Source organism: Vanellus vanellus (assembly GCF_965231255.1).
Source record: "Vanellus vanellus genome assembly, chromosome: 1".
Classification (NCBI taxonomy): domain Eukaryota; kingdom Metazoa; phylum Chordata; class Aves; order Charadriiformes; family Charadriidae; genus Vanellus; species Vanellus vanellus.
In genome coordinates this window covers 158,581,715-158,608,712 of record NC_138905.1, presented here as the reverse complement: position 1 = coordinate 158,608,712, position 26,998 = coordinate 158,581,715, and the positions used below count along the sequence as shown (strand labels likewise).

Genomic DNA, 26,998 nt, shown 5'->3' with positions numbered 1-26,998 from the left:
GCCTTTTAAAACTTAGCATACCAAAGTGCTGTGCTACCTAAATGTGTTTGTGGTTTTGTTTTTGTTTTTGTTTTGTTTTTTTCTTCTCAGCTTCTATTTTTTGAGGCAGCAGTATTCAATTGCAACTGCAGTCAGCCCTTCCCTCCACCACCCAGTCCTGCTCTTGACTTTGTTGACAGCCTAACTTTTTGGCTGGAAGGCTCCTTACTATCAAACACAATTTCTATAAATGCATTACCCATTCAAGTGAGGCTGCTGTAGCAGATGGATGGAGCGCGGATCTCCAAACATTAATGTTCCATTAGTGATTCAGGAGGTGGAGTGAAAGGAAATCTTATGTGAAGGATGGCAGAGCCTCGGATAACAGAAACAAATGGAACAGTGACGGACTAAAAGCAAGAGAACTTTAACAAGTCTTACTTAGACACCAAGGTCTGTGTGACAAATCCAGTACGCACCGAGAGAGACACACAAAAGTCAGAAGATTGCATTTCAAGCTTGGTATATCCTAGAGCACCTTCCCAAGATGCCTAGAGCTATTAATATCCATGGATCACTCCATCTTCCCTTGGCTTTTGTACATGCCTGAACGCCCGTAGCACATGGCTTTGAGGATGATGAATGTAACAAGAGTACAGCAATCAGAATGGGCATCTTCTACATAAAAGTCTTCCAGCTTTTGGTGAACACTTATTCACCGAGATAGGAATTCTACAGACTAGGTAAGCTGTCCAGCTCGCGTCGGCTCCCGGAGAAAGAGCTGTCGCCTTCTTCCCCCCCTGTGCTTGAGTCAATGCTAGCGCACAAGGCGTCATCACAAACCCCAACAGAAAGCATTTGACCAGTGAGTTTCCTCTCCGACTCCACTGTACCACAGAGTTGGTTGTGTGTTTCTCAGACCTTGTAATAAATGTTTGCTGGACTCTGAGGAGGCATCTCTTGAACTATGTACACCGGATGTCCATAGTCGCCGCTGACCTTTTCATAGTGGGGGCAAAAGACACTGTCTGCAGTCCTTAGAGGAATGATAATGTCACTGGGCTCAGAACCATTGTTGTTGCCACTGCGTTTTGGGGTGGCTAACGTACTAAGTGAGAGAGTTGTCGTGTGTTGTGGGGAATGCTTCCTGTGTCTTCTCCGGTACTTCAACAAAAGAACCACCAAAGTGATGATGATGACGATGAAAATGATGCACCCTGATGCAATCCCTGCAAATAAGGCCACCTCTGAACCCAGTATACTGGAATGCCCAGCCTTACTGCCATCTGTGCTAGATCCTGGAAAGAACGGAAATACAACAGACAAAAGTTATTGCCAGCCTGTGACCTGTTTACGCTGCTTAAAAAAGTGTAGAGTAAGCAAGACTGGAAGAATTAACTGACAGCTAAACTTTGACAAACCAATTACCCTGTTAGATAGCTAAATGCAAACAGCCGAAGTCAGCAATCAATATTAAACAAGACTTTGTGTCTGTTGGTCTCACTTTTGTGCTGCTCCCAAACCACTCTGTTTCATACATCATCATCAATCAGCGGCGAGGACTGGCACTGACAAGGCAGCCTTTGATGCACACCGCATCTTTTAACAGATGCCGGCCAGCCCCGGGCAGCAGAGAGGGGTGGGACAGGACTGCGAGGGGAAAACAACACAGGGAAACGACAATTCTCAGGACAACTGGTACTGTTCAGTGTCACACCGGTCTCCTGCTCTTTTATCTTTCGCATAATGATTTAAGTTAAACCATCCTTAGTGCCTCTTTACGTGGACTCCTCTTGCTTGCACCCGAAGTAAGGAAGCTTGAGGCAGTGCGAGAGACGGGCAAAAAGGCTATGGCATCTATCTGTTTATATTGACTTACATTTACTTAAAAGAAAACACCACCGTGTCTTTGGCAGTCAGGAAAACTCATGTGCTGAACAGCCTGTTGAATATTTCATGTCACCGCACTGTCATATTATTTGTCACAAAAATTAAATGAGTGCTTACTCTACACTTTCTAACTTGAAAATTTAAACCGACTTCCCTCTCTTGACGCTCACTCACAGGTGGAAGAATGCTGCAGATGCTATGTCCACTTTACTGTGAACTTTTCCTGCTGGAACCTCCGTAGGAAATGGTTGAAGCCTGCCCAGCAACCGTGATATCAAAGATTTATTAGCCCGGTAACTAATGACAAACCTAGCAAGGCCAACTTGCAGCCATTTTCGGGAATCCCAGAGTCAACTGACAGCAAGTTTTGCTTTGTAGCATTCCCAGTTCACCAAATTTTCTTCCAGACACCTTGGGTCTTAGGAGTTAGTTTTTTTCTTGTTCACCTAATGTCTGAAATGCATCCTGAAAACACTTGTTTGGAACTACGTGTTTATCTTGTTTAGATAATCATTAAAAAAAAAAAAAAATTCTTTAAATTTAGTGAAAGACCAGCCATACATGTGTAGACTTTATATGGTCAGTTAAAAGATCAGGACATTAATTATAGATGTCTTGAAATAAACTTTATAAATGGCTGTCGAGAACCACTTGATAATGTATTATACGGGAAGAGAAAGACAGAAAGACTCATTCATCTGCCAGAGTACTAAATGTAAGGCAGCATTTACCATCGTAAAGCTGCTTAGTGAATGTCCTATCCAAAAACTTTCCTGTAAATGAGTGATATTCTCACAAGATGTAATTAACTTCTACTGCAGAGTGGAAGAGGGGCGAGAGCAGCCGTTGCCAAAACTTGCAGCTCCGAGACACTACCCACCGGAGCATCAGAACTGGCTTTTGCTTCATCTCAGTATGAAAACATTTGCTTTTCTGGCACTTTAATGGTAAAATAAAACACGTTTGGGGACAAAGGAGGAGACTGCGCCAGAGCCCCATCCCAGGCGCGAGCCCCGCCACACCTACCTGAGTGGTCCTTCACAAAGGGGCTGGTGGTGGAACTCTTCCCGTTGGTGCCAGCTTCCTGCTCGGGGCGCTTGGTGGGATCCGTGTGCCGGGGCAGCCCCGCCGAGTTGGGATCTGGGGGAGAGAAAGATGACTCATGCAGCTTCAGCGCTTGATGGTACGGAGCCTTAATGAGCCGGCTCTAGGTACCTCGTGAGACAGGAATGGCTTTGAACAGAAGAATCTTTATGCAAAGGTCTGGGAGATATAAGTACATAATTTTCCTTTTAAAGCAAAATGGTTATTAGTTATTTCAGAGGTTTAAATTGTGAGGCCATCTGCAGAAACTATAGGGACTCCTGTAATTGGCAAGAAAAGCTTTGCAGATGACATTTCAGTTTAACTGAGGAAGTTGATTGACTACTAAACCAACTTCAACTCAGAAGAATAATTCTTTCTTCCTGCACAATAGGTTATCTATATGTGAAAAGAGACAATGAACAAAAACCCCTCTGTAATCAGAATTCATAACAAGCAAACTATAGAAATATTACCTTCCCTCCTTTCATGTATTTTAAATAATTTTGAACAGCAGAGCTGTGGCTTTTGTTTTTAAAATAAAAATAAAAATGACTGAAACACACTACTCCCAGGTGACCCTTCCTTCTAGGGATCTCTCCAATGAAGAGATCTTATTACGCTAACCCTCCTCCTGTAGAAATCTGTCAGTAGCCCAGGAAGAGAAAATAGGCTTTGCTTTCAGATTCTAAGGGAGGAATGACCACACTAGACTCGGTTGGCTCTCTGCTTTACACTGCTAAAAGAAGCCTGAAAACTAAAAGGACACTGACACTGATATCAAAGTGATTTCATGAAACAGCAGATGGTCTTTACCTTGTCCAACTTTCATGAGGATCTTCATGGTTTTTGTCTGGCACACCCCTCCCTCCTGGTTATCCAGGCCCTCCAAAGACCCATTTGATGTTGCTGATTAAAAAAAAAAAGAAAATAAAAATAAATAAAAATAAATAAAAATCAGGAAATCAACAGGCAAAGTGATGTGAACATGAGTGTCTGAAAGCAGAAATCTTTCAATCTACCAGGACCTGTTCTTGTCGCTCAGGCTGACCTATGGAAAGTTGTGAAATGTTGAAAGCCAAAGGAATGAATACATTGGTAAGCCATACAATATATACAAATGGAGGAATGTGTTATCGAGGTTTCAGATTTACCCAGCAACCTTTTTTTTTCTACACACAATTGACTGACTGACTGACTTGGACGAAAACACAGCACCTTGCTAAAAGGTGATGGAATCAGCTGAAAAGGAAGCCCTGGCAAGCTGAGAGGAGCCAAGCACTGAAAATTCACCCTTTTTTTTTTTTCCCCCCAACAATATCTTTATAATCACCACGTTACACCTGCTTCCTCTATTACAAATCTCCTGCTGGAAGAAGTGAACGCATACAAAAGACCCAGGTGAAAGCTGAGATTCTGCACTGATTGGAAAACCATTTAATATTTTAAAGTACAATCTCACTTTTCTCAGCATTGAGGAGCCTCCACGGGGGCGGGTGGAGGAGGGTGGGGGAAGAATACACTCTATTCTCACGGAAACCTTTCAGCTCATACAAACAAATGGGTGCTTTCCCCTGCGTTTATATTGTTCTCGCTTATCTAGGCGCTGGCTGGAACCGCGCGCCCCCGCCGCCAGCTGACGCTGCGACACGATTTGAACGCGAAGCACAACTCCCTTGGAGAATCCAAAACGTTGAGTCACGCCGCTGCCGCCCGAGCCAGCTGTTGGTTGCAAACCCCCAACAGCTGCTGGAAAACTATTTGGCAGCTCCTCAGCCCTGGGCACGGCGGCCACTTTGCGCCGCACCGAGCGCAGGCCACGTCGGCCTGTGCGCTGCTGCCCCGGCCGCGGTGGCAAAGCAGGCACGTCCATCCGCCAACGGTGGGCTCCGGCTTCGCTGTTTAGGGACCGCAGCAGGGGTTTTCCCACCCCGCTTGTCTTGGGGGGGGGGGCAAATTTCACCGTCGTGTCTTGGAGCGGTTTGTCCAAGGCCCAAAACGCAGGTACGAAGCGGGTGCATGCACACGCACTGGCACCCGGCCACCAGCTGGAGAAAACAAATAGAAAAACGGGAGATAGCGGAGCTCGTTGCTTGCCGTGGCTGTGGGGAACTGCTTAAGCAGCACTTTTCTGCCTCTGCCCCTCTCCTTTCAGCTCAGGGTCTAATTCAATCAGGGCTTCACACTGTTCGGATCTTTGTTTTTAATTCTCGCTCCTTCTCTCTCGCCTTCCTTAGGGATTTTCTTTCAAATGCAGCCTATGTATATTTCCTTTTTCTTTCACAATGTCTTCCTAGCCCCATGGCAGTGTTTTTCTTGCTCTAATCTTCTCTCTAGCCGTAAAGATATAAACCCCATACCGCTGAACCCTGCTTCCTAGCCTTTGATCTACTTCTTGGTTTTGTTCCACTTCTGCCTCTTTTGTGACTAACTCGAATTACAGCCGCCATACAAACTTCCCAAATTGTGCTTTCTTTTCCTAAAATTCCCTTCTCCTCATACGTGGTCCCTCCCAGCTCCTCCTCTTGTTCCCTCCCCCCTGTAAAAACATGACAATGGCCATACGTGAAACTACATCTTTTTTTTCCAACTTGCAAAAAAGACTTTTTAAGATATAAAAGAGCACAATGAGTAATTTAAGATAAAAGTTGATCTGAAATGTGCCACTGCATTGCCAGGCTCAGAAAATAATGGAGACATATAGTTTTGTTTTCTTTTGTTTTTTTCCAGAGGGAAAAGAAATCAATACTAAGAACCAGTTCTGGACATAAATCAAATGTGTCTTTGCTGAAAGTGTTTTTTATGACCTATTTGCCAATATACCAGCACAAGGACAAGGGAAAAAAAGCAGTAAATAGAAATACCAAAGCTGAGCATCAACTGAAAGTACAACTAATAAACACCGACTTTGTCTTGCGGTTTTTGTTATTCTTCATTTGTTTTTTTAATTGAGGCGATGGGGGCTCACATCTCCTTAAACACCTTCTACTTGATTTTAATTGAATAGAGTGCTGCTTCTTCTGAACATCAATGCCTTTTTATTCTTTAAAGGCCTATCCATTTAACCCATCGAGCAGGAGACCTCAATAAGATGCAGAGGAAGCAGTTTGACCTCAGTACAGAATAAGAAAGTAAGACGGCAAAAAGAATGCAAAATTACTTCAAATACAGTCTCCAAACGGGAAGGCCCAGATGTACAATGAGTCTGGTTGTGTGCCTACGCGAGCGCAATCTGCCTCGCTTGCTTTGCTAAAAGAATGCTTTCATAGCTTTGATGTCAGATGAATGAATTTGTAGAAGTATTCACTTTTTCCACAGTTCTTCGAGGGGTTTTCGGAAAGCCTACGTTATAGCTGAGAGTACAGACTGCTACATCCCGAGGAGCGGGGAATTTTCAAAGAGGAGCATTTCAGTGACAAAGGAAAGTTTCCATCTCAGCTTCTCCCTGTAATTAAACCGACAATTACCCAAGGCCACTGGAGGAAATTATTTTTCAAAATTCATTAAGACTATCGAAACATAACCTCACATATCCCCAGTGTACCAGGAAGAAAGTGGGTAGTTTTAAACACATCGTTTCAAGCTTTGAAAAGCTGCACGGAGAAAAAGAAGTAATCTGGGACATCAGAGAAAACACCGTTTCATACTGCTAATGCCCCCTGACAGTTTAGTGTGCAGAAGTCAAACAAGGGAGCGAGTACAAAATATTCCTCAAACACTTGCCGCCGCCTTTCTATATTGATCTCCAAATGAAAATTATACCCGCTATCATGTAAGCTCCTACCCTGCACTCACACTTCTGCAGGAAAGTGACCCTGTAGCTGGAGCTCTGCTCACTCGGAAAGGATATTTCTAAAAAAAAAAAGTCTGTGATAGGAGTTTTGGGCATAAACACAGAAATATAATGCAAGTTTCTTGTGTCTAAAACGGAAATGCTGCTCTCTGGAATGTTTATATGATCAAATTTTTGACCTTCCATCCAGTTTATTTTTATATACATATACATAAAGAAGAAGAAGTTTGGGGTTTTTTTTTATATTTAGGTCTCAATATGGATATATTTCATAGGCAATTACTCACACATGAACTACCATACATGGCCCTGTGCTAAGACAACCAGATACTACTTAAATATTAAAATAAATAAACATAATTAATGATTAATAAAAAGTTTCTCATGAGTATTAAGTGTTCTTTGGATCCCACACTTTGCTTTATATTAATACAGCAAGCCATAGGAAACCAAAAGTAATCACAATGTTGCTAAACAAGTAGCAAAATATTTTTAAATCTTTTGGATGGACAGGTACCTCTGATTTTCTGACACCTGTCCTGTTCCACTGGCGTCAACTGCAAAACTAATAATTACAGTCAAAAGCACACTAAATTATTCAGTTTAGCCACATCTACAAATAAACACACATAATCACCCTAAAATCTATTAATTTTAAGACTTTTTGACAAAATCATAATAATTTATAGGTAATGTTTGCAGCAGTTAGTCTAAAATTATGTTCGAGCTCCATATATAAACAGTGTGTATCTGCATTCCTCGAATACAACAGCAACTGCCATTTTATAAGGAACATAAGTTTGTGTTTCCAACTTTCAGAGAAACTGACCTCTTACAAAATACTGTTTAAGAGTGCTGATACTCACTTTGGAGAAGCTAGTATACATTTGCAGTTTCATAAAATGCTGCCTAAAATATCATCTCACTTACACAAGAGGAAATGAAATTATTCAGACCAAAGAATTTCATTCCAGCTCTGCCTTCCCTTCTTTGAAATATATAAATTATTGGGGAAAAAAACCAACCAACCAAAAAAGAAAAAAGAAAAGGCATGCCAACCTGGAACTCATGTAAATCAATGTATGATGTTTTACATTTATTTGCCTTTAAAACTTCACAAGTGTTGTTTATTGTACGAAATGCATTAGTCGTAAACGCAGAGGCAGGGAATCAGTGAGCGAAACAGAGTCAGCTGACAAGAATAGTTCCTGGCTATGATTCTTATACAGTCCCCGTGGAGAGGAAGTAATATTGCATTTTAATATGTCTTCATTTGATTGTTATTACTCTGCCTCCCAGGAGGCCAAGTCACTGCATGGATCTTGGCTGTTTTCAACCTATCAGGTTGGTAACATTGCTCTAATCAGATGGAGAATTAAGCTGCTGGATTTGTGCCTGTATATAGCTTTTCATTCACAAAGAGATTGGAAATGAAGGCACAGTCACAAAAATTCAACTTCCTTCACTCCTAAAAACACGCATTACAAAATGAAAAAATGCCATCACAATTACTTAAAAGAAAACACCAGCAGACAAAAATCTCAGCCTCTTAATTCTGCCACAATTATTACCCATGCTTTTATGTTTTAGGATTATGAAAAACATTACCTACTTGCAAATTACAGGTCATATCCTTTGAACCAACACAACTTTATAGCACATTTATTTCTGGAGCTTGAATATGAAATGGACTACATAGATGAAGAGAGAAATTATGATCGTCGTACTTAATTTTCCTGTGAAAACTAAATGGACCTTAAACCACAGACTATAGGAATGAATGAGTGATGTCAACTGTTGGGCGAGGGCAAAATTGGTTTTGTCCCCCTTAGTGTGCTGGACAATAGAAGCCATTTGGTAATGTATCAAGGACACATCATTGACAAGGTCGTTAAGGATTAATTGCTGCTGGTTTGGATCTGTTAATAGAAGAATGAGAATTACAGGTTTCTTTGAGGTAGATCAGTACCGTCCAATAGTATTGATTTTCACCATTTTTTCTTGAATACTGCTTAAATTCAGCGTCAGAACATAGGTTTGTCAAAATCAGTGCTAAATAAAATCAAATAACCATGCCCATCTCCACTTTTCCCCAGCTGTGCTTAGAAACAGAATGGAAAGGCTAAACAGCAGCAAAAAAATCAACAAAATCTTTAGATCCAACAGTAGTATGAAGTTATTCTTAAAGGAAAGCTGCACTTGATCTCATATGCATTCACAGGATTACTAAGCGCATGTAAAGCTTTTGAGGGTTTTTCATTTTATTAAGTAATAGAACATTATTTTGGCCAGGCACCGTATGCTTGTGCTCTGACTGCTTTCATCTGCTTTTGGTCCTTTTAATGACTCTTTTAGTAAAGCACCAAATAAATAATTCTTCTTTCCCATAAATTATCTAAATTTATGGGACAGGTTTAAGAACACCAGAAATCACACACTGCGAAACCACAAATCACAGATCACAACACAGAGGTTGTTTCTAGACCAGCCAGGGATGAAGTACAAGGCAGCTGAGGTAATAGAAAGAGTGTTTTAATTAAATGAAATTAAACTTCTTTTTTTTTTTTTTTTTTTTCTTAGTAGCAATGCCAGATCTGCATGGAGATCTGAAACAACCAAAAAAAAAAATTGTTCAGACCACTCACCAAAGAGCAGGTAGCTTGGCAAGCACTACGCTGGGTGAGCTGCAGAAAGTTTACAGAGAAGATACATATACTAATTTCAGTTACTAGCAACTAACGGTTTATCCTTGCTCGTAATGCCGACAAATGAAACTGACACTGAAACCTTCACTTTTTTTAAAAAATGAAATTATCTTCCAAAATTTAACTATCAGTGGTCCCAAACCAGGACTGCAAGTGCTAAAACTTAAATGCATTATGAGTAGTTGCACAGAGTACTGTCAACGTGTTATCTGTTTTTCTGTCTGCAGACTGAAGGCCTCCTCTGTTAAACTCTTTGTGCTTGAACAATAAAATCACATCCTAACTTTTCTACTGACCTTATAGAGAGAAAGAAAGGAATTTTAATTAAAAAAAAAAAAGATAAAAACCTGCCAAATTGGCTCAATTAATACAATGTAGGACACCAAGACAGTGATGAAAAATGTATTAAAATGGTTTACCGATAATTTTGTATTTTCCTAACATGTCTGGTTTCTTACCATCCTACTTGCAAAGTCAAGGTGGCAGCAGAATTTTGAGGGGTTTCTCAACCTAAATACCATTCAGAAACTCTCATTCTCTCAGTCTTATTCTTCAGAGATAGATAGATTTTTTTCCTAAACTAAAGCTTATGGAGTGTTTATAAATACCCTTGAAGCCAGCCTTTTTTCCCTCTACCCACACATGAGGCAAAACTACTATGTGAAGGAAAGGAACAGGATTCTCCCTTCTTCTTTTCGACTTCTCATCCTTGTAGTTTTTTAAATTAAGTCCTATGTTGTATGTCTCAAGATTTAGATCTAAACAGGATCCACAAATTACATTCTGCACAGCAAGTAAGCAGCAATGCCCTCCCCAGTCAAGCTAAAACCAGAACAAAATGAAGTAAAATAAAAAACAGGCCTCTTCTTGCCTGGAAGAAGGCAAAGTCTCTGCAGTGAAACTTTGTGATTCACTTTTCTAACCACTGCTCTAAAATGTATCTTGTCCGAATGTGAACAGCGTGACCTGTGGTACTTATATAGGACTTATGATATAGGGGGCTTTATACAATTCCCCATGAAATTCTCCACTTGTTTTCATATGTCAAGAAAGGGACAGATTTTATTACTGTTTCAATATTTTTGGGGGGGTTGCAAAGTGGAGGATACAAGCAAGACAGAGACAATCAGTTCTGCACTGTAATATACCTTGGTATATGTCAACTGTCTAATTCCAGGTACACCTCTGGGAATCCGTAGGCTCTCCTTCCCGCATCTCATGTCATCCGACTGAGAAGTACCACCCAAGTATTAAACACAAAATAGGGAGAGAGTCCTTGTAACGTTTCCTCCCTTTCCTACATTCAGAATGATTCTCCTAATTCCAGGGAGACATGGTATCTCACAACAAAAATACAGGTGGTAAAAAAAAAAGCCCGTTATGTCAAAAAAGTCTTTCCAAAAGGGAAAAAGCGACAGTGAGCAAGACGGAGTTGAAAAGTATCAAAAAAGCAGTGAGCTCCAACTGGTTTCTGCTGCCTATCATTTTAAAAACAGCACCACTTTATCTCTGGGTTGAGGAATACCACAGCTGAAGTGTACTAAACAGTAAACTATTTGCTGAATTATTATCCATTACACAAGGTCACAGCATCCACCCACCCACAACAAAATCCTACTTGCTTCACTGCTGGCAAGTGTCCCTTTTCAAAATTCTCTTGGAATGATTTAGAGATCATAAAAAAAAAAAAAAATCTCAATACTGTATCACTACGACTGACAATTTAAGTCTTTCATTACAGTTAAGCATTTCTAAAAGTATTTCAGTTCTGTATTTCACATACTTTGAGAAATGTTGTCAGATAATGATCTACTGCACACATGGTTGCTTCTAGTTTACATAAACAAATTATATATTTGTGAGCGCTGAAGTAACTGTGGCAGATGTAAGCCCACTAATTATGATGTAGTCAGTGTATATCAGAAAGTATGCATCTAAAACAGATTACTAGCTAGTTAACTACACCAACCACAAACAAGTATTTTACGTGAGTTCATCCTTTCTCCCGGCACACTACTGGCAAAAGCCTCTGATGGATGGGGAGAAATCTCTCCCCGCTACCACAGCAAGCTTTGCTTAACAGTTCAGCTGAACAGAACTAATAGAATTAGTTAGCATTCAAGTTACACTGATTGTTGCTAATGACAAGCAGGCCTGCTAGAAACAAAAGCAGAAGGTTTAACATTAAATGAGGACCTTTTTTCTGTATCATACAATCTCAACGCCACTCTTCAAAGATGTTCATCTGCCTTGAAAATATCTCTGGTTTCTGTCTGTAGCACTTGGATAAGAAAGGGTTATAGTGAAAGTTCACATTAAACAAATAACAAACCTCTTGCTCATTCTACTGTCACTAATTGCATGCAATGATATTAATGACCCAGTAATTGCTATACGAGTAGCACTGAAGTGGAAAACATCATTTTGAGGCAGAGTTCATCTCTAGGTGGTAGGACTTCACCAGTGACTGAGTTAATGCCTAGTGACAGTTTAGAATATAACACTATAGATGAGAAAATGTGCCAGCCTCATGGTTATAACAGTTTAGATGGACATGACGTTATTTGCTTTGACCACACAGAGTCCAGAAGTAACCCCAATAAAGTGCCACAGTCAGAGTTTGCCCTATAGATGAACCTTATTCCTTTCAGGGGAGATGCTCTGTACTATAACAATCTAGAGCAATTTTCCACATGTTTGCTTCAATAAAAGAATACCTTCATCTCCTGCTTTTACACCAAGCCCAACAAAAGTGTGCTTTATTGCAAAACACAAAAAGCTATTTACATCATCTAACTATCCTTCAGCAACACAGAGTTTGGCGCCGTAGTATGGAGATCAATTATGATACTATTGGATGACGGTGCACTTGGCAAAGACGATCAGAAGTTAAGCACTGTTTTGATTGCAGTATGCTTATGTTTGTGTTTAGAACTTTAAAACACCCATGGAGTAAAACTTAATGAGGGAACATTGCTGAAATAAAGCAACCTGAATTTCCAAGGTGCTACAGGACCTCTAGTTCAAATACTTGCCATAAGAAATTAAGGGGTTTAACTTCTTTAGAAATTATCACATATGCACACCTCGCTCCATTTTAAGAAGCTCCAATGGGACAGGTATGCTAATCCTCCAGTGTTTGGAATTTTGAAAAGTCACAACTAGACAGGAGAACCAATACTTTTAATAATGACATTCTTACAGTTTTTAATATTTCACTAGTGTTTTAACAGTGTAACATTATTAAGTTTTTGTTTGGTTTTTTTGTTTTGTTTTTTTTTTTTTTCCAATACAAATTATTTAATTAACATCTTGATTCTGCTACTAAATCTGCTGTGGCAGCCTCTGGACAGCAGGTGGAATTGAGTTTCAGCGCAGGCTGGGGCCAAACACCTGGAAAGCAGCTTTGCAGAAATGGCACTGTGGGTCCTGGTGGACACCAAGTTGACCATGAGCCAGCAATGTGCTCTTGCTGTAAAGGTGGCCAACAGCCTCTTGGGCTGCATTTAGTAGAGCACTGCCAGCAGGCAGAGGGAGGTCATCCTACCCCTCAGCACTGGTGAGGCCGCAGCTGGAGCGCTGGCTGCAGGCACGGGCTCCCCAGCACAAGACAGACGTAGACTTACAGGAGCAAGTCCAGTCATGGAGATGATGAAGGAACTGGAGCATCTGTATAAGAGAAGTGGCTAAGGACCTGGGAAGAGAAGGTTCAGGGGGATCTTGTCCGTGTGTATAAATACCTGGGGGAGGTGGGGTAAAGAAGAAAGAGCCCGACTCTTTTCAGTGGTGCCCAGCGACAGGACAAGAAGCAATGGGCACAAACTGAAATACGGGGAATGCTGTTTAAACCTCAGAAAACGTTTTTAAATGTGAGGGTGACTGAGCACCGGAACAACTTGTCCAGGCAGGCTGTGGAGTCTCCATTCTTCAAAATGGAGATATTCAAAACCCAGCTGGACACGGTCCTGGGCAACTTACTGCAGCTGAGCCCGCTTGAGCAGGGGCTTGAACAGCAGACTACACTACCTCCAGAGGTGTTGTCCAAACCCAACCATTCTGTGTTCTGCGATCAACTGCACTGTTGTGGCCTAATGCATTTACACGCTAAGGTGAAATTCTTGAAAAACAAATCAGTCTCAGTTTCCCTGGCAGGATTTGGATTCAGACTTCTGTTTCTCTCACAGCAGCTCAGTGAGCACATAAAGGCAAGTCTGCTGCTGCAGTTTAGTGATTTTTGCTGTCTTCATCTACTGAACAGAAAACAGATAAATCATGTTAACAAAGATCCGAACATGCTTTTTAAAACCAGCCTTATCAGCTTAATACGGACTCTTCGCCAAGAACTGCTAAGACTACCTTAAGCCTAATCCTGCTTTTACTCACAGAAATATTTGCATGATTTCCTTGGGACTGAAAAAAAGCAACTGGAAGACTGCCTATTAGGGCTTAGTTTTATAGTCTGATTTATCAGAAACAAATCCTAAAATATTCTTCCTCCAAAGTTTCCAGGACTGACAAAAGTCAAGAAAGAAAGACCAAACTGACATTTAACCCTGTTTTTCAACCATTACAACCCTGTGTCTTAGCTAATGCAGTTGTCAGACAAAAGTACATTTCCCTCTGATCCAGCTATGTAAAGACTTTAATGAGGCAAACAATTTCAAGTATTTGAAATCAATTTCATTAAAGCCTTTACAAACGCTTATGCAGTCCCTGGTCTTTTATTTTAGGACTTAAAATACTGTAATATGTAACAGATATAATACAAGCAACTGTATAAAATAAAGACTGATCAACCCACTTGATGAGATAAATGCTCATCACCAAACTTAGGCACAAAATGAGAGTTAAATGTGTTTTCAGTACGGTAGTGCGCTTCTAAGTTTCAGTTTAGACAGATCCTTTCCCCATAGCATAGCATGTCTCCCCAATACACACCCCCTTGATTTAAGCAGTTACTCATACCCTGCATATAAAGCATAAAACACACACTCAACCCAGCCCTCTTCTGCATGTAGTCCTATTAAGGATGTATATGTAAATCTAAGAACATATACTACTTGTAGAAGAAGATCAGGGTTTAAGCTGTTTTTTGACAGAGCGCTTCAAGTGTCCCTTATTGTTGATATGTATATTATACATATAAAGACTTCCAAGTGAGAATATTGTATCTTTCTTTGTGAATGTACTGTATTTCCAGTATTTATAAATTGTTTATGAGGAACTAAAAAAATGAGAAAAATAAATACTCACTAAAAATATTAAACAGCTTCCCATGAAATTTTAAAACCTGTTTAATTCATAAGTGTTTCCTGAATAATTCTTTCTTCCAGTCTGAATAATTATTCTTCATTTTCATCTGATTTCGTATCTATTTGGAATACTTGGGGGGTGTGGGGGAGGATAAATGTATTTTTTCACAAGATGCCATCAATTAACAAACTGAGCATTCCTATCTTTCATTTCCTTCCCTTAGGAATAGAGAAATGATAACAGATTTCCTGCTGAACTATCTCTGTCTACTTTAAAGGAGATAAACGGTTGGTATTGCCTAGGTAATGGCACCGAATATGAACAAAGTCCATCAATCTGAAATAGCCTTATTCTCTTACAAGACCTGTGTGGTCTGGGACAAAACCCCAAAGGACCATGACTCCATTAATCCTGTAGGTCTTAGACTCTGTTAGAAATCTGAAGCTGCACAGACAGTGATTTTTTTTCTCCAATAATATTATTTGTATGAGCTGTATTTATATTTAATTCAACAAGAGCTAAGTGGCATTGCTGATATATCCCTTAAAAGGCTTGAAGCAGAGTCAAAGACTGACCTCTGGATATCATTTTACACTAAGAAGAAATCATTTATCTAATTTTCTGAGGAAGGAGGAGGAGAAAGGAAAGAAAAAAATGTGATCTTTGTACAACTGGAAGCATAGTGGCTATTATCACATAGGCTTTCATTAATACCACACCCAACAAAAAATAAGTAACAATACATTCCTGGACCGGACTCTTTAACAAAAAGCATGGAAAAAGTCTTTGTTGCTAAAGAAATTGAATTGAAATTCTGATACAGTTTTTGTCCCGGTTTTGGCTAGTTCGGAATTAACCCCTAAACAAAGGAAAAACTACTGTTTCCTTTCGGGTCGCTCTCGATGGGTGTTTGGGAGGTTGTAGGGGGCTGCAGGCTGAAACCTGCCTCAGAGAGCAGTCAGAACGCCCAGCCGGCCAGATCAGCCAGCACTTAAACTCTTTGGTCAGAATACTAAAATAACATTTTCATGTAAATCTATTTGGCCACGCAAAGAGATTTATTCTTCCCAGCTGGGCCGTATTTCAGGGCACAATCTATATTGTCCTTTAATGTGTTCTTCCTCAGACAGTTATTGCCCTTTAATTGTAACAGAATGACAAAGTGAAAACATAAAAAGCCTTGTGATTTTTCCAAACCCAGCTAATGCGGAAGTTTCAGAATGACTGTTTCGATTTTAAAAGCCACAGTACTAATAAAGCAGTTATCCAAAATGTAGTGCTACTAGCCAGCATAAACCTTTAAATCAGTCAGGGATCAAATATATATATGTTTTTTAATTTAAGCCAGAGGCCAATTATGTAAGTGGGTCACTTGAAAAAAGTTGACAAAAAGAAAACATTTAAGGAAAGATGTATATTCCATTTTGCCAATGTCAAAGCCAACGAGCATCGTTAGCTTGGCAAGCTTGGTTAATGAGGTTGCGGGCAGAGCAAGCATTTTAGAGGAACCTTTTCTAGGACCATTTTGTAGCCCCTTCCCAAGTCTCAAGCCGCTCTTTTACAGGTTTCGAACAGGTGAAGACTTCATTGCGGGTGACTTATTTTTTAATGCTGATCATGCCAGCCCATAATCTTCGTTTGACTTATGCAAAAGAAGAGGAGAAGTGAGCAGAGTATGTGCTTGCTTGGCCAAACTACCTCAGGAGCGTGATGGTGGCTCGAAGGCAAGCTGTACTGCTCCCTTCCCTCTGGCGTAGCTTCCCCGGGGCAATCCCTCAGTGCGACGCCAGGGTAGCACAGTGCTCTCCCTGCCCTCTGGATAAAGGCCAGATTTGCTGGGAAGGGTTCAGGACAACCCCTGTTCACCGAAAGTGAACATCTTTGGCGTGTTAGATATGCTTGTACGACACTAACACTTCTCCATCCCATACAAGAAAAGCTGCATCTGAGAGGTACTGAAGCAGTTCCACCACGGCCCCACGTACTTGCAGATCAGTCCCCTAGTACTGAGAAGATACTCATTGCTCGTTCTGAGCGATCCACAACAGCAGAAAATGATACTTCATTCCCTAACCATGCAAAGGCATAAAAAGACTTTTTAATGCAAACATCAGAGTTGCAAACCTGCACACCCTTCTTCTGCTTAACTTTGCCCTTCGCACAGATATTTATGTTGTCGGGCATGATGTATCTTCCTTCATGCATCTGATTAAGGATTTCCTTAGAGACTTGGGACATGTTAGCTAAATGGTCGCATATTTTAGGATAATCTAACATTAATACTTCTGAGATCTCAAGTACATTTGACCTTCTCCAGTTCTGCTGAAAAGAAATCAGGTAGCTGCAGGAAAATGAATCTATTATTTTCCCAGGAACCAAAAATTGATGATAGCAAAGAAGAGAAAAGCAAGGACACCCTGTTACATCATTTATTCACTTTCCAATACCATTCAGTATCATCTTTCCAAGTAGTGCTGTTCATAGAATTAACTCTTTGGATCCTGATATTCATATTGAGGAATATCTTACCAAGAAATCACAGAATCACAGAATGGATTAGATTATTTTTGGATTAAAGTGAATGTGAAAAGAGGTATCAGAGACTCGTCAACATTTTTACTTTTTTAAAAAATTGTGAATTGTGGAATTAGAAAAGTTTCATCTTCTATACGCTTAGACTTAGGGAAGTAGTGAATAGAAAAGATTTCCTTCTGCTATACCTATCATGAATACATCTGGATGATATAAAAATTACGGCTTGAAGAATTCCTGTACAATCACATTTCCCTAAAGGTACAGAGGGTTCAGGAAGCTGCTTCATCCTGTATTATAACTCCTCATCCCAAAATGACTAACCCCCTAGTCTGAATAGAGAATTTAATGTTTAATACAGCTCCGCAAAATGCATACTATTACCTTAGAAAAACAAACCGTGTTTTCAAATAATGGCGAGATGATGAAGGTACATGACGATGCACAAAACATTTAAAGGGCTGACAGCAGCCTGCCAGCACAAACAGCGTGACACTAGGCTGTAGATGCAGCCACAGCGAGCACTACAAAGGTGCTGGGCTCAGAAAACTCTCATCTCAGGTTTGTTTGATGCCCCTTAGTCAAGGGAATACAAGAGCCTAAAGTACTTCAAAATCAAAAGCTGGCATATAAAACGCATTGTTGCCTTCACTTCACAGCACTCCCACCCCCCAGAAAAAGCCCCAACAGATCAAGACAAAACTCCAAACTCCCAAACAGAAAAGACAAGAAAAAGAAAGAAAGAAAGAGAGAAAGAAAAAAAGAAAGAAAGAGACAAAGAAAGAGAGCGAGAGAAACAGCAGTATGAGAGTTGGTGGGAGACCCAGTGCATTCCCCTTTTGGGCCTGAGCACACCTGTCAAATTGCAGGCCTGGGAATAGGGATGTACGCAAACGATTTACGGCCTGATTTGCGTACATGATTAAGATGTATTATATTACTTACAAAAATGACAGTAAATGTCCTGACTACCAGAAATTGTATCTGACAAGGCTGTGTCCAGTCATGAGCTTTTGAGCACAAACTGTTAAAATCCTATCTAGCTCCAGTATCTCTGTAAAATGGTGTCCTAGCTGAGCCCTGGCCTAGTTTTCTACCCCTCTTAGTGTTTCTGAGACCGACATCACTGAGTTCATTGTTTTCTCCCTGAATGATAGAAAAGGGAGAGTTTTAGCTTCAGGATGACTGGGTTTTCAGGGTTGTTATTTTGTCCGACCTATTAAAACGTATGGGCACCCCCGCTGCAGCTCGGTTAGTATGCTAGCAATATAGTGATAAATTAGCCATTTGTTTATGCCAGAATGAGCAGGGAAAGTAATATCCTAAGGCCCTGCAGTATTACCGCAAGGCCAGCGTGATTTTTGAGGCATTAGGCTGAAGGCTGAGCAAGTTCTTTCAACCAAACTGCACTGTAATCTTCCAGGAAATGCAACATCTATTATGCCTTATTGCTATAATGAAATAATTATACAAAACTAATGAAAATGAGACGTATTTAATAATTCTCTAGGTAAATCCATGACATAGATATGACAGAACTGACAGGGTATCAGAAAACTCCATTTCTGCCCATAATTTTCAGGTAATAATTGTAACAGTGCCATTTGTTCCACTACAGCTAGTCTGCTGTGGATGTTTTTAAAAGCAGCACTAAATACTGAACATATTTCATCATTAAAGCCAACTATTTGAGCACAGTCATTTTTACGCTGCACATTTTCACTGGAGTAACAGACAACTGTCTCTCAACATCTAAGCTTGCAGCTTTTACTCTGGTAAATCTCACTGGATTTCCGTGGGAAGTTTGTCAAAGTTAAAGGCTGTGTAAGTGGGATCAGGTTTTTATATACGCCTTGACTAAACAGAGAAAACACCTATATTAAGTCATTGTTTTGTCAAACCTTAAAAAACAAAAAATGGTGGTTCATATCTCCCACAACTGTTATTTAGTAATTTCTACATTTAATATTTAATATGGAGAACTCTTTCTTAGTTTCTTTCTGTGACATACGACCTGTTTTATACACAGTGTGTACAATTGTGGATATAACTGGGAAGTGAGCTTTAATTCGTATTAAATGTGTTTCCATTTCCATTTCCATTTTAAAAGTACTTGCTCGAGCACTTGTAGAATTACTAATATTTTTAACTAAGAAATTAAGAAATATTTAGAGTGGCAGACATTATATGAAATAGTTATAAGCCCTCCAATTTTCAAGGAGGTGGCAGAAATAAGACACACCAGTATCTAACTTGATTGTAACTGCAGAAAAAACAATTCACAGAATTTGTCCATCTCGCACTAATTGGTGGTGCTTGCTCAAAACTTCAAAAGTCCCCATGGGCCATAGTACGACAATGACAAAACCTAAGCTAAGTGCAATAATTGTACTGCTGAGGTCTCAGCTTATGCTAACTCCTGATTCACATCATTAACTTTACACATCATAAGTAATCTGAATCACTAAACACAGCGGTTACCGCCAGACTTGCTTTCAGCCATAAATCCCTTATCAGACTAAAACTCACACAAAGTTTACATTGTTGGACACAGGTCTGTCTCACACACATTCTTTTTACAAGTTCGGGACCATGAAAAAGGAGGAAACTGAAGATCATGCTAGTGCAGGTTTTGCCCAAAAACCCTCCTGGTTAATGTATGGACATGGTGGGTATGTATTGCAGCTATGCATGCTCAACTAGAGCCCACTGGTAACCCTTGCGGGGAAATTACACTATCAAAGTTAGCACCAAAGTGGCCAAAAGGTCACTGCAAGGATCCCTGGACCACTTGGAGCAACGGCATCTCATGTAGGATGCCTCAGCTCAGAATGGCCGGGCCACCCTACTCCTACTCCTGGCGTGAGGGCATCTGAGGGCACGACCAATAGCGTGGCACATCACCAGAGCTGCGAGCAGGACACACATCACAGTTTAGCTGCACACAACCTTCAACGTGAATACAGGACGGGATACCGTGCACAGAAGGAGAAGCCCTTTACAGGCAGAGAAGTACAATCTAAATTGGTTTAAACAAACCAAGGAAAAAAGAGAGACCCCAAAGAAGTCAAGAATAACGTTAAAAATATGCTGGCAAGAAAATATTTTCAGAGAAACAAATATATTCCCATTCACGTTTTTCTTCATTTGCTTATACTCTACAAGACAACATACAAAAGAACGAACAATTATATCTAAAAGAATGAACAATTGATATTTTGAACTTACATATGACGTAATAATCTTTGTTCTTCTGAAATTCCAGGCCCCAGAGATTAGGACTGAACTCTTGAAACTTGATGGTAAACTTAACATCTTGATCTGGCTTGGCACAGTTGAGTAGAGGTGTATTGTCCTTTTTAATAGCACAGCTATCTGCTTGGTCTTTATCAACCATGTAGACTTTATAATATTCATACTGGCCAACAGTTTTAGAGTCCACCTTTGGGCATATAATATCCAGTTTGTCTCCTATCTGTGGATATAGTACCAATCCTTGTCCAGGAAGGAATCTAAAACAGAAAAAAAAAAAAGGGGGGGGAAGAAAAAAAAAAAGAGAGAGAAAAAAAAAAAAAAGGAAAATGTGAGACACTTGATAAAATCTCATCCAGAAAAGTAGCAGTTGCAGTGGACAGAAAGGAACAAACACACAGTTTCCAAAACCAAAATGACAGACTGCGCAAACCAGATCTTAATAGTTTGGGCCTGACTCAATTTAGTATCAACAAGATGTTTATTTAGATCTTGGAAATTACAGACGGATTGAGTGTTATAGTCCTTATCCCAGTTTTGGGAACTCTAGTAGGTTTTATATCACTGGCAGGCACTGTTGTTTCTTCCACATTTGGCCACTTACAACAGCTAGTACCACGTCTGATGGGCTACGATCCTGTTTTTTCTGCTTTGGTAACATTTCTACTATTCTTGCACATATTTTGCTAATTTTGGTCATGGGAGAATGACAAGAATAATCTCAACAGCCCCTGAGCAGCCATGTGGGAAAGGAAACATCTTAGACTTTAAGAGTTAATGACATACTAAGATGCTGATTGATATTACTGGTACAACACAAAGGAACATCAGTCACTCACCAGGATCATGCTTACAGACCTGGCTGGGGTGGACAGAGATCTACCTGACCTAAGGACCACACACGCTTCTGATAAAAACCTTTTCCAAGACAGTGTAACCACTACACTACAATGATTTCTTCTCTTCATAAACTCCACCGTGACCATCATTACTTTAGCTCTTTTCTCCTTTCTTGTGCTACAAGTGAAACACGGACGTGCTTGTGCCTTAGTACAGATGAAGACTTCTTACACAAACTGGCAATGAGCCAGCGTCTGGGGTTAGACTCGATATTGTATCTTTCCTACTGGTATTAATTAATAGGCAAACTCCACCATTTCTTCACGAAAGAAAAATATAAATAATTACTCATAGTATTGATTCATCCACAAAACGAGGAGCCTTGCTCTCACAAGGACAAAAGCCACAGCAGGTTTCTTTCTTTTTTTTCCTCCGTAAGATACATTTGTTCCAATTAAGGCCAAGAAGTGTGTAGTTTAGAACGACAGCCAACGACACAACGTCCTTGAATGCACAGACCTAAAAGCCTGACTTTCTTTCCTCTTTCTCCTGCCTGCCAGCCTTTTCCAAAGATCTTCCTTAATGGAGAATCGGCCTGAAAAAACGACTAGAAACAATTGCCGCCTAATGAACACCCTTCTCCAAATGCTAGCATTTAAACAGCACACATAGTAAATCCAGCTTATTCACAGGCAGCCTTCCTGGAAACTTTAAATTAGAGTTTTAAGGCCCAAGCAGAACAAAGCTGTAGGCGTCAGTGACCTCCTGCCTCTGGCTTGGCTGAAGGAGCCCACCAGCAATGCAGTAGTATTGGGGGAGAACTTACTAAATTAGAGAAAAGGATGACACCACGCCCCAAATTTTGAATCCGTCATTTACAACCACTTGCTCCCACACAATGCAAGTTTATGATCTGTGCTAATTGAGCGGGATTATTTTCCCTCACAAAGCCTGTGTAAGAATTATATTTGTTGTGAAGCAGCACGTAGCAGGACAAAGACATGTAATTACAGATTTGGGGAAAAAGAACAATGAAATGTTATGGCAAGAAAAGCGACTGTTGATGTATAAATCACTGCGCTCTTTTGTGTTGTGCAGTGTAATTTCCAGACTACAGAAACTAGGCTTGGCCACGGCTGTTCAAACGGAGATGCACTGGAGACGGGGCGAAGCTGCGCCTCCTCCTCCGGTTTTTGGACATGCCGAAGGAATGTAGTGACTACCATCTCCTGAAAGCTGAAATGGTGAAACAAACGGAAAGGTGGAAATGCATCCTCCTCGGAGTCACCAGCCTGGTGAGGGAGGATGGAGGGAGAGGCCAGCTCTGCAAGGGTGCCGAGGAACTGGTGGGAGGAAGACCCCAGCCAGCAAACTTTGCCAAGGGAGCAGCACAGATCCTGACTCAGGCTCTCCTCAGGGATTGACTCCGACCAGGCAAAGGCAAAGGGACAGAGTTTCTGAGCTCCATCACCTGCGACTGACTTTACCACCTTGTCTGACCACAGCCCCAGTTTACTTTGCTCCTGCGAAGCAGTGTTGTAGCAGAAGGATCAAAATTACTCGTATTCTGCCATCTGCGTGGCAGGACAAAGGCTGGACCCTGTATGATCCCACCGCTGCAAATATTTCCTCTCGCCAGTAATTCTTCTTCATGTAACAGGAATGTGTAATATGAAACACATGAGATTTCAGAGGACCGGATCTTTATTTTTAAATTAATCAATTTAGATTCCGCTGCATAATAAATATGAAATTCAAAAGGTTAGAAATGCGCACCTGCCTGTCATTATCAATAATGTGACCTAAAAGCTGTCCTGAAAAACAAAAAACACTGATTATATTTTTAGATTTTGTGTATATATATGTGTGTGTGTGTGTACGCACTGAAGCAGCGGCAGGATACGTTCTCCACGCAAACTCTGAGCGCAAAAAGGATGGGTTCAGAGATGGCATGCCAGGCAATCCTCAGAAACAGCTACCGGAGAGAAAGAGCCCTTGTGTGCCTTGGTTAAGTAGCCAGGAATTGCCTCATAAAAGGTAGAGGACAGAACCACCCCCAACAGGCAGCTAAAACACATTTTAGAAGAGCTTTAAACTGACGCACTCGATGCACTCGTTAGACTTTATGGCAGGGGAATATTCTCGCTATGGCTCTGAAGTTTGAGAACTAAACTCTGTAAATCTGCTTCCACTTGAGTTTCTGAACTTGTAGGATCTAACACTGATGGGATTAGGAAAGAAAAAAGGCTGAAAATGAAAGGATTAATCTGAGAACTTGATTGTATTGAAATTTTTTCCACAGTTTGCAGTTTTGACCGTGACCTTTGCAAGAAAGATAGTTTTCCAATTTACTTTCCTTATTTTCTTACAACAATAAAGCACAAATATGGATGAAGAGGATAAAAAAGTTCCACCTAATGCATTTCAGTTTGACCAGAAAACTTACAGTGGCTGATTAGTAGTAGGCATGATTATTATCCCTGCATTTATGTAATATTTTTGCTACTGTATTTTCATAAAGACTTTAAACAAATAATTTGTTGTGTTCTAAGCATTTCTGAAGCTATTGATTAAATGTCAGGAGGATTAAGACCCCCATTTTATGATCCTATTTTTGAAAACCTTATATCTGGGGGGAGAAAAAAAAAAGTACAATATACATTCAGCCTCGGTAGAGGTTAAGAAAAACATCAGGATTAATCCTGAATCTTTATTTCTGCAAGTGCTGATGTAGCCTTAGGCATTCTGGGGTAGCATCAACACTTATGAAGTGTTTGCAGGATGACATCTGTAAAAATAAAGTTAACAAACTGGCTTTAAAAGTCTGTTCAGAATGTGCCTTCAATGAGCTAAAAAACCTTTTTTTCCTCTCCAAACAGAAATATAATAAAGATGGAGCAAGAGGTTTTCAGAATCCCGTGACTCTGAAAAGGAGGAGGCCGCATTACTCCAATGGTTGCTTGGGACACTGACGGGCTCTTTGATCAGTCGGGATAGCAAAAGCACTGGAACCATTGCTTTCTATAAAAAGCTAACTTTCTAAGTTTCTGCTTTTCAGCTCTAAATTTTGTTTACTGGGAAGCCTACATACCAATACAGGCCCCTGTACCCCAGCATAAACTTAGGAGAAAAGCTCAGCGAGTTTCACAACTGATTTCTGTCAGCAGTCAGATATAACGAGACTAGAGCATTTGAAGAATCTTGTTTACAATTAATAATCCTAGTGCTTACTGTGAGAAAGCACATAAAAGTATATTAAATACAGTAAAAGCTGGACAATGAAATTCATGCGCTTTCTGTCCGTCACTTTTGGATACAGAGGGCATTTTTACTGTCAGTCCAAAATTGGGGTATTGTGGGCGACATTTGACATCTGTGGGTGCCCATGGATGTGAATCCCTCCCAGGCGTCCAACTAGTCATGCAGCTTATCAAATAGCATGCAGAGTTCCCAAACATTTTTAAAAATAAGTATATCAGACCAAAAAATCACATGACACATGAACAGAAAATAGGAACAGAGTAGTCTGTTCCCCACTCCCACTAATATTACAGTAATTTTCTGTACCATACTTATTTTAAGGCTGAGCAGTTCCTGGCACTAATGTACCCTTACTGGCCAAAGTCCTAGAGAACTTAAATAAAAAATAAAATTTATATGATATGCAGTTTCCAACTCATTTCTTAAGGATCTACTTCTTGTTTAGAGAAACTTGGCACATTCAACCATTTTAAATAATAATGGAGTTTTCCTTAATCATAAACACTCAAACCTACCTAATTTCATGATAATAAATTCTCAAAAAAATTAAAACTTTATCTATCAACACCCTTTTTCACTGAGAATATTCTACTATTGCTAACTACACAGACATTTCTGAAACCATAAAATTATCAACAGATAAAATTCCTAGAGAAATATATTCTTGAGGAGATTGTATTGATCAATACTGATTGATGTAAAAATTGTGTCGTCGCGCTTTTCCCAACTTGCAAAACTATATATGTATGCACATACTATAAATATATATATGCACACTTAGCTTCAACTATACCCCAGTAATTACAAATGAAACACAATTTTAGAAAGTGTGTTACTACTTGTTGAGAGTCTTCTATATTTAACTGGGGAATTAGTGCCAAAATTCTGTACTTTAATACCTTACCTGAACTAATTAGTGTAGGCATTTAGCTTTAAATTAATGTAACAAAAATAACCCTAAAAATGCAAACAGTCAAGATGCTTCTTAAAATGCAGCCTGAAACCTTCTGTTGGGGAATCCTACCCACTTAACTTTATGAAGTTGAACTACCAGCCTGACTATAAAGTTATTCATTGAAAAGTTTTATTAAGGAAATGTCATGAATACTAATAGCACAGTATGGTAGTCCGTTACTTGTACAAGTGCAAACTGAAACAGAATACAGAATAGCAGTCGATGTACAAGTCCTTACTGTTTAAAAAAAATGGTTATTCAACAGTATATGTATTAATCATCTGGCTTTTGAGAAAATAACAACATTTGTATTTTGAATATCATTTTGTCCATAGGAGAAATATTTAGGCAAGCTGAAAGTCCAGCCAGATTGATGCAAAGCAAATAAGAATTCCATGAAAAGGTCCTAGTGATTTCAGTGAAGACGCAGTGGGCTAATCACAGCCTGCTGAATGAGATGAAAACCACTTTACCGATTCCCAAAGACTTTGAACTGACTAAAATCCAAAAACATAGACCAGAGCTCTCTGTGAGAGTCCTTTGCTCCATACAGAGCTTTTGCATTAGTCTCTGTCACATTCAACATCATACACAGAGATATGCCATGTGGATATAAGGTATATACCCAGCTGTAAACCTGAAATGCTTTTCTGCAGCAGCAGTGATTTTATAGGACTGATCTCACTCCAGTTTAAACGGATTAAGTACATGTGAATTCAATGAGAAGAGGATCAGTAAATCCTGTGGAACAGCCAGAAAAACAAGCTCCATCAAAAAAGATTAATGTGGAGCCTCTGTCTCAAAATGGGTACGGAATTTGGTTAAAAAGAAAGGCACTACTCTTACGTGAAGTCTCTACAAGAAAAATTACCATAGTTTGACACAGCAAGACGACAGACTGGCTTTATACACAGACCAGCAAATGAAACTTTGAAAACAAAAAAAGTACAGCATTTCATATTATTAAAATTCTTTTAAGTGAGCTTTGGAAGCTACTTTTCTTTGCCAGTACAGTATTATTAAATTATTTTAATACTATAACAAAGTTTTACAGAACATGCTAAATAGGCATGTTATTGAATTTAAATAAAATTTAAGAAGTTTAATCTGCTGACCTTTATTTATATGTAACATTTTTCCACGCAGTTAATGAAACTGCTCATGTAAGCAATGGTTACTCGCATTAATAGGACTTGCAGGCTAGAAACTAAATGGAATTCAAACAAATAAATAAACAAATATATTCACGCTCATCCCTTAAGTTCTTTAATGGTAAGTACCACATTATACAAAGCCAGATTATAAAATACCATAACACAAGTTTCTAAAGCTGCAGCTCTTGTATTTCTCACTTCCATTGGAAAGGAAGAATCTCTCTTTTGGGCTCGAGCTCTCCTGCAATAAAACCTGCAGCAGGCCCATAAATGCTGTGGAACAGTCCCCTGAAGCTGTAGC

The 26,998-nt window shown here is 39.8% G+C and overlaps 1 protein-coding gene across 3 annotated transcripts in view; it reads right to left on the bottom strand.

Annotated features, from left to right (window-relative positions):
- Positions 1–894: 894 nt before the first annotated feature.
- EFNB2 (ephrin B2) overlaps positions 895–26,998 on the bottom strand; it is a gene marked incomplete at its 3' end in the record, with an annotated part of 41,491 nt that continues 15,387 nt past the window's right edge. Inside the window, exons 2-5 of one of the 3 annotated variants that reach the window (XM_082498240.1) lie at positions 20,464–20,747; positions 3,769–3,861; positions 2,896–3,009; positions 895–1,277 (exon numbers count right to left, since the gene is read on the bottom strand). In XM_082498240.1, the coding sequence (XP_082354366.1) occupies positions 895–1,277; positions 2,896–3,009; positions 3,769–3,861; positions 20,464–20,747 (874 nt within the window). The remainder of the gene's footprint in view (positions 1,278–2,895; positions 3,010–3,768; positions 3,862–20,463; positions 20,748–26,998) is intronic. The other 2 variants (XM_082498242.1, XM_082498241.1) reach the window with 2 other exon arrangements.